The sequence below is a fragment of the Gopherus evgoodei genome, chromosome 1 (assembly GCF_007399415.2).
Source record: "Gopherus evgoodei ecotype Sinaloan lineage chromosome 1, rGopEvg1_v1.p, whole genome shotgun sequence".
Taxonomy (NCBI): domain Eukaryota; kingdom Metazoa; phylum Chordata; order Testudines; family Testudinidae; genus Gopherus; species Gopherus evgoodei.
Window position 1 is genome coordinate 9,924,198 of NC_044322.1, and position 8,760 is coordinate 9,932,957.

The following is an 8,760-nucleotide window of genomic DNA, read 5'->3' on the forward strand; positions in this document are numbered from 1 at the left end:
CCTGTCAGGGATGGTCTAGATAATACTTAATCCTGCCATGAGTGCAGGGAATTAGACTAGATGACCTTTCAAGATCCCTTCTAGTCCTGCACTTCTATGATGCTATGATACTGACTCATTGCAGAGAAGTGGACAGAATGCCATTGTGTTTGTATGCAGTGTTTGACTTAAGAGATTTTATTATATACACTTGTTATGGTGAAAAGTGGGTAATTGTGATGGAAACAAATATGCTAACTTTGATTTATTTATAAAGTTTACAAATACTTTGAATTATTTTGTAATATTTTCCTTGAAACTAAGTAGTTTTCCTAGGAATACTCAAGATTTTGTATCTGTTGAGGAGTGAGGGCTAAGAGATAGATGTAGTAGAGTAAAATAATCAGTATATCATAAGTATTTATATGATGCTAATCACCATAGTATTTAGGTGTGGTTATGATGTCTGGGCCATTTCAAAATCAAAATGCCTATCTGATTATCAATTTAATAATTAAAATGTAGGTATATTTTTCATACAATCTAGAAATTAAAAACAAAAAACAATTTAGTCATTTATTGTATTCCTTAGTTATTGCAGTACTTCTATCAGTCTAAATCTATTCTTTCTTTTGTATTAATCCAACCAGTTTCAGGGACCCATTGTGCAATATGTTGTATGTACAACAGTCAGAAGTCTCGACCCCAAAATACTTAGTCTAAATAGAGAGAACATGCAGAGGGGTGAGAGTACTTTACCCCTATTTTACACATGGGCCAGATAGCAAACAGATTAAGTAACTTGTCAAAGGTTACACAGGAAGTCTGGCAGAGCTGGCAATTAATCCCAGATCTTTTGAGTCCCAGCCAACTGCCTTAACCACAAGACTATCCTTTCTTTAATTGTAATTATTTCAATTTATCCTTCAGTGAAAAAATCCTGCCAAATGATCCTTTCATGCTACATTTAATTTAGCAATATTATAACAATAGGATGAAAACAAATGTATTGACTTTGGGAAAGTGTTTCTGGGCTTCTTACAACTGTTTAATAGGCATGAACATCTCTTTAATTTAAACATACAAATCCTTAACTCACCTGTCAAAACTGCATATTAAAACTTCATTTTTTTCTTTCCTTTAGACTATTCCTCAATACTCCATCCCTTGTCACTCCAGCTCCAATGTGGTAGTGGAACCCAGTGGGCTCCTGGAGCTCAATAACTTTACTAGTCAACGACTTGATGATGAGGAGACAGCAATGGAACAAGATGTGGACAGCAGTACTGAGGAAGGCACTGAGCCCAGCCCCTCTCAAAGTTCTGCTGAACAATCCTAATGAATTGGGACGCTGGAGGGCACTTTAAATTCATCTTGGCAATCGAGTGTCCAAGATGCCGTTGTATTGTGATGTATTAGAGCACTTTGCCTATTAGAGTTGTTCATTGGACCCTTGAAGCATCAGTGTGTTTTAACAAGACAGTATTGCAGAAACGACATCTTAAAGTTGTTTCAAAAAGGATGTAGTTACCAAGATACAGTAAATCTGTGACAGTGGAATGTATGTCTTAAAAAAACAAAAAAAGGGGCAAAGCTACAGTGAACTGAAAAGATTGAGTAAGTTCTTGCTATGAAGCTCTTGACCACATACTGAAACTTTTCAGTAAAAAGGGACCTTTTACTTTGCTGTCTTTCTTTTTGTAGCTATTGAGCAAAACACCATCACAGAGAATGTTTAGTAGATGTTTGTATTTTTAAATAGCATGTGAGATAAAAGGTATGTCTGTACTGGAAAAGCCCCAGGAATTTCTGAATTGGTTAGCTTTCTTGCACTTGAGCTCAATTAATGTTCATATTTTTAATCGTAAATATAGTTTATTTTTTTAATTGTTGGTGAATATTTGGACATAAGCAAAATCACTAACAGGTAACATGGTTTGGTGGATTTTGTTTTCATATATTACAAGAAATATGCTGATTTAATGTGCAAAACATTTCTTTTTATGCCACAAGCACATGAAATGCCCATTTAGTCTAATTAACCTCTGATAATTTATTTAAATGCAGTGATTTAAAACCAGGCCAAGTTGCTTAACTAGTTCCTGTTAAACAGGCAAAAGTTTTCATTCTAATGCTGTGGGGTAGCAGAAATGTATTCTGGTTTAAAACAAATGTTCAGATTTGGGAATATTTGTTTCATTATCTCATAACTTCAGCTTGTATTCAGATGCAAGCTGAGACTTTTAAAAATCCATATTTTACACTTACATGCGTTTTTTAAAATGACTATTTTGGGGGTTTAAAAGCTTAAACTGATTAGTTGTATGTTTCAGAGGTACTCCTCAGCCTTATGACTTGACTTGTTCAAGGAATATGTTGGGTTTTTATGATCGTTACAAGCCACGGAAAGAGATTTGGGTGCAGGTGGAATGACAGGAGAGGCTGTTTTAATACGCTCTGGTAATGAAGACAATACCTTTCTTTTTTTAAAACAATGTATATAGAAAAGTTTTTTAACCATTTTGTATAGATTACATTATAAATAACTAAGCATTTTAAGACTTTGACATCTTGTTCAATTGTACATACATCTATCAGCATAACTGCCCATTTTTTGGTGCTGAAGTACTACTGTAAGTATAATTCATCCAAAGTGTAATACAGGTTTTGCGTCAGTCTTTTTTAAGATGTGATTTTACTGTTGATATTGTAGTTTTTTAAATTCCAACTGAAGAAATGCTTATCGGACTAACCTACAAAACCTAAAAAGCTGAACATATTTGTCCTGAACATCTATGTACGTAACAACGCTGCAGTCTCCTGTAGATGGTGCTGTTGGTTCTCCTTTTAGCCTCTGTTAGCAGTTACTTCATTTATAAAGTCCTTGTGACTTTCATTTTTATGTTTGTTTTGTCTGTTAATTATAAGCCTAAATGGCAAAGTTTTATCTTTTATGATGGCAAAGAGAAGTGTTCAGCCTGAATATTAAGGAAAAGCTGTACATAGTTGGGTAAGAATTGGATTGTCTTCTCTGCATCATCTATACGTTACAACATTGAGTACTGTGACAAGCACCTGTTCCTCCACTTTATTTTACATAACATTAGAAGCACTCAGGTTGGAGAGAAGAGAGAATATATGAAATGGAAAATACCTTATGCTTTTTTTCTAGTTAAAAATTAATGCAGAAATATTGTCAGTCATTCTAGATGGTATTTCAGTTTTAATAGCTGTGTTTGTTTCTAGAACAGAGATACTTAAAGTATAGCCACCCCCCAAAGGCTGTGATGACAAAGCTTGACAAGAAAGATGACAACAAAGCTTATCAGCTGCAGATTTTATTGCTAGTAGATTCAGGCAAGATGTCTTTTCTGGTCATCTGTCATTGAAGGGGTTAGTATGAGCCTGGTCTATATATTTATTATTCATAAAAATGGATGTCAAATTCTATGCAGATGAGATGAAACCTAGCTTGTGCCCAACTGTTGTCACTCATGGTTTTACAATATATTGGATGTCCCTGTCATAGGCCGAGCTAAATGGAGGAGAGATGAAAGCCTCTTTCAGTATTTCTGTTGCTACTTTATAAGAAGTTTACAACTTTGCCATAAAGTATGGCTCCATGGTTAAATTTGTTATCTCTGTGTGACTTTAGATGGCTGCTGTCATTTCTACAAACAGATTTTAAAAAAACAAATGAAGTGTTAAATTTCTCTTAACACTCATAGCATATTTCACAATTTAAGTTCTGGCCCAATTTTGGTTTCTTGACAAAAGTTTATATTGTGGTGGTCTTGTTTTAAGATAGCTGCAAAGAAATTTTTAGAGAGGCCCATGAAATTGAGGATTATATCTGTAGTGAAATTATATTTTGCACTTACAGTGTCATTTCCTTTCATTGAGCCTTTACAAACATGAAGGCTCACAACACCTCTGTTATGAAAGGTAAATATTTTACAGATTGGTAAACTGAGGCACGTGTTAACTGCCTTGCCCACAGGTATAGACGAAGTCTGTTGGGTAGACCGGAAAAGAATGCTGATATCCTAACTCCCACCTCTTTGCATTAAACTTAAGTTTGGATTTCCTTCTTTCCTAATCCTTTCCCAAACCAGTTATGAATTGAGGCCCTAAATTGTTTGATTTATGATCTTTAGTGAATATGCTGGAATTGGTAACTAGTTTCATTAGAAAGAAACAAGATTAACAGGTTTTGATACTGCACCTAAAATCCAGACTGTTTTGTGTTTCAGCTACAGTAGCTGAAAGTAGAGTGTCATCCATTAAATTTCCTTTACTTTCGTGATTACTCTTCACATCCTTATAGCTCTACTAAAATAAAACATGTACTCTTTAAGTTCCCATGTCCAACAAACAATCTCTGTCGCTACCTGCCAAAGGTATGTACTTAAAATTATTTTCAGTTTACTCTTGCTAGTTCAATCCTGGAGGGGGCCATTTAGGGAACGGGTAAAAAAATCTATCTAGGGATTTGTCCTGCTTGGAGCAGGGGGTTGGACTAGATGATCTCCTGAGGTCCCTTCCAACCCTGATAGTCTGTTTTAGATAAGTTTTATCTTCCTTAAATGGAAGAGATTTGACTTCCTGCCCATCTTTTGCAATGGAATAGCTCAAAAATGAGCTGTGTAGAATTGCTTATTGTTGTTTATATTAATAGTGTGTTGTAATGAGAGAAATGGAAAATTTCTTACCAAATAATTTCCTTTCTGTTAGCAGTATCTCCTACAATTCTGCTACACATGGGCTGTTTCCCTCTTCTCTGCAGTTCCCAGTGGTAGTTCAAAGCTACAGCACAGTGTGTGCTGGCTATGCCTCCTCACGCTTGCAGCCAGATTAGTCGTTCCAAAGCTATGTAAAACTCATAGAAGAATATTAGTAACAATAACATGCCAATTCATTAATTATGTACAGCAGATGACTGCCTACATAGTAATAATCCATATAAAATGGTCACCCTTGCCTGTAAAGCTATCCACGGTGGGTAGAATTGTGGGAGATGCTGCTAATAGAAAGGAAATTATTGGGCAAGACATTTTCCATTGTGCAGCCCAGTGTCTCCCACAATTCTGCTATGCATGAGAAGTAGCAGGCAGTGAACTGGAGTGAGGAGGGATAAAGATAGATTGATACAGAATGAGGTAAGGAGACACTCCTCCACCGCCCCCATAAAGATTGTTTTTACTGGGTCGCAACCTGCAGCACCTTCCTGCTGAAGGAGGCCTCTGCAGAAGACGTGAAGTCCACTTTAACAGTGTCTTATAAAGGTGTTTGCTGATCACTAAGTGACCACTCTGCATATTTCAGCAGTGAAAGAATGTGCTTATTCAGCCCACGAGGTCGCCATGGGTCTTGTGGCGTGTGCCTTTATTCCTTCTGGAGCAAGATGCCTGATGCCTAGTAGGCCTCAGCAATGCACAGACTGATCCATCTAGTGAGGGATAGCTTGGAGGCTCTGGGTCCTTGACACTTTGGATGGAAGGAGCCACATGGTGCATGATCTCCTTGTGGATTCTGTATACTAGATATAAATCTTCAGTGCCCTTCTGATGTCTCAAGTGTGCCACAGTTTCTTGGTCAGCTGCTGTGGTCGTTGAGCAGAATGAAGGATAACCTCCTGTGAGGTATGGAAAAGAGATTTCAGTTTGGGGAGAAAAGATCCTGGAGTTCTCAGCACCCCTTTGTCATTGTGGAACATGCAGTAATGTCCCTGCACAGGTAAGTCTGCCAGCTCAGAAACTTGCCTAGCAGATGCAATTGCAACCAGAAAATTGGTTTTGATGGAGAGAAGAATGCTGATATTGAAGCCAGGGGCTCAAAAGGCTTGAGTGATCAGGGTGTTTAAGGCTAATGGTAGATCCCAATTAAGGAAGATTGGTCTGATGGCTGGTCTGGCCAGTCTGGCTGCTGAAAAATCTAGAAACCTGGGAGTTCGCTACCAAGGAGCCTGAGGATCCTGTGAATATAATGCTAGTAACCACTGATACCTGATGTGCTATGGTGCTAGGTTAAAGACATTAATCCACACCTTGGAAAAAGCCCAGGAGGATAGCTGGAATCCCTGGGTCTCTTGGGTCTGTATGCCCTTGGCACCAGATACTAAAGTTGGTCCAGATGGAGGAATGGGTACTTAAGGTAGAGATTCCTGGATGAGAGCGAAGTCCCAGTCACCTTGGAAGACAGGCCAAGTGCTACTGATGCTTTCTTTTCAAAAGCTAGACTGTTAGATGAAGACGGTTTGGGTCCAGTTGGGGAAATATACCTCAGAAAAAGAAGTCTGGTATTGCTGGTAGCCATGACTGTGGTTCCAGTTTCAGTTCTATCAGACCAGCAAACCAGGGTCTCCTTGACCACTACAAAGCTAGCACTGTCATCTTTGCTTGTTCCCACTGTATCTTTTGGATCATTTGCTCTGTGAATGGGAAAGGTGGGAATGAATACAGCAGGCATATGTTCCTAAGAACTTAGGGTATGCTTCCTTGGCAAAGTACTTCAGACATTTTGTATTTGGGTGATGGAAGACCAAAAAAATGCAAGATCAGTTTGAAGACTTCCTGGTTCAAACACCATTCTGAGTTGTCTTTGCACCTGCTGTGCCAGTCTGCCTATTGGTTCAGCTCCACTTCTGTGTGAATCGCTTTTAGGGAAGGGAGACTTTTCTGCCATCTCATTATTGTCATTATTTCTGCATGTAGTGCTCGGTTCCCTGTCCTTATAACCTACTTATGTATGCAACTGGAATTAAATTGTCTGACTGGACCAGGACATGATTTTCTGCTACATGGTTCTGGCACCTTCATAGGGCAGTCTGAAGGCACAGAGCTCTAGGAGATTGATCCTGTGGTCTCTTTCTGTTGCGGCTCCAGATGCTTTGAGTGGTACCGGGTCCCTGACATGCTCCACAGCTCTACAGGCTGGCATCAGTTGTGTGAACCAGAGGGTCTGGAAGATGTATGGGAATGCGCTCATGAGCATTCCTTGGGACTGTCCATCATCTTTGGGTCTTGAGTACCTGCTTTGGGACCAGCATGTGATCCATCATACATTCCAGGGAGTGGTCCCATATTTTCAGTAATATCAGACACCTTATGTGCAATCACACTGTTGGGGTGATCCCTATGCATATTTATGCGACTGAGGGGGGCACTAACTGAAGACAGTTGAGCATGAGTTGGCCTCATGCTCTTTTGCAGTATGGATATGAAATACTGCAGCTACTGGAATCTGTCAAGTGATGGGTAGACTTTTGCCTCCAAGGTGTCTTACATAAGAACGGCCATACTGGGTCAGACCAAAGGTCCATCTAGCCCAGTATCTGTCTACCGACAGTGGCCAATGCCAGGTGCCCCAGAGGGAGTAAACCTAATAGGCAACGATCAAGTGATCTCTCTCCTGCCATCCATCTCCATCCTCTGACGAACAGAGGCTAGGGACACCATTCCTTACCCATCCTCGCTAATAGCCATTTATGGACTTAACCACCATGAATTTATCCAGTTCTCTTTTAAACACTGTTATAGTCCTAGCCTTCACAACCTGCTCAGGTAAGGAGTTCCACAAGTTGACTGTGCGCTGCGTGAAGAACTTTTTATTTGTTTTAAACCTGTTGCCTATTAATTTCATTTGGTGACCACTAGTTCTTGTATTATGGGAATAAGTAAATAACTTTTCCTTATCCACTTTCTCAACATCACTCATGATTTTATATACCTCTATCATATCCCCCTTTAGTCTCCTCTTTTCCAAGCTGAAGAGTCTTAGCCTCTTTAACAGTGGTCCCTAACCTTTTTGTGACCAGTAGCACATTCATGTTTTCAGAAGAGCGTGGTGGGCGCCAACAATTTTACAAGGCTTATTTTGTATTTATACATTAAATAATACAAAAAAAATTAATATTACATAATATATGAATCCAGAGAGAAGCCAGAGAAAAGCCGTGAGGACAGAGAACACTGGTGTCTGCAGCCCTGGAGTACTCTGTCCCCAGCAGGCGTGGGGCCCCAGATTCTCTACTCTGCTGGGCACTAGATGAGCCCCACACGTGCCAGGGACCGAGAACGTCAGCGCCTGCAGCCCTGGAGTTTTCTGTCCCTGGCAGATAGGCCATGGCTTCTCTCCCCGGCTGGGAACTAGGCAGGCCTCGCACCTGCTGGGAACAGAGAACACTACGCCCGCAGCCTGAGTTCTCTGTCCCCGGCAGGTCCGCTGCTGGGCACTAGGCGGGCACACATAAATGCCCCGGTGGGCGCTATGGCATCCGCAGGCACCACATTGGGACCACTGCTCTTTAATCTTTCCTCATATGGGACCCTCTCCAAACCCCTAATCATTTTATTGCACTTTTCTGAACCTTTTCTAGTGCTGGAATATCTTTTTTGAGGTGAGACCACATCTGTACACAATATTCAAGATGTGGGCATACCATGGATTTATATAAGGGCAATAATATATTCTCAGTCTTATTATCTATCCCCTTTTTAATAATGCCTAACATCCTGTTTGCTTTTTTGACTGCCTCTGCACACTGCGTGGACATCTTCAGAGAACTATTATGATGACGCCAAGATCTTTTTCCTGACTTGTAGCTAAATTAGCCCCCATCATATTGCATGTATAGTTGGGGTTATTTTTTACAATGTGCATTACTTTACATTTATCCACATTAAATTTCATTTGCCATTTTGTTGCCCAATCACTTAGTTTTGTGAGATCTTTTTGAAGTTCTTCACAATCTGCTTTGGTCTTAACTATCTTGAGTAGCTT

General features: G+C 39.7%; 1 protein-coding gene across 5 annotated transcripts in view; it reads left to right on the plus strand.

Moving 5' to 3' along the window:
* The window catches only part of EMSY (EMSY transcriptional repressor, BRCA2 interacting), a 60,243-nt gene extending 57,364 nt beyond the window's left edge, over window positions 1–2,879 (plus strand). For all 5 annotated transcript variants that reach the window (XM_030557697.1, XM_030557690.1, XM_030557704.1 and 2 more), the window contains one exon: window positions 1,124–2,879. In XM_030557697.1, the coding sequence (XP_030413557.1) occupies window positions 1,124–1,318 (195 nt within the window). In that variant the 3' untranslated portion in view covers window positions 1,319–2,879. The remainder of the gene's footprint in view (window positions 1–1,123) is intronic.
* Window positions 2,880–8,760: the final 5,881 nt, after the last annotated feature.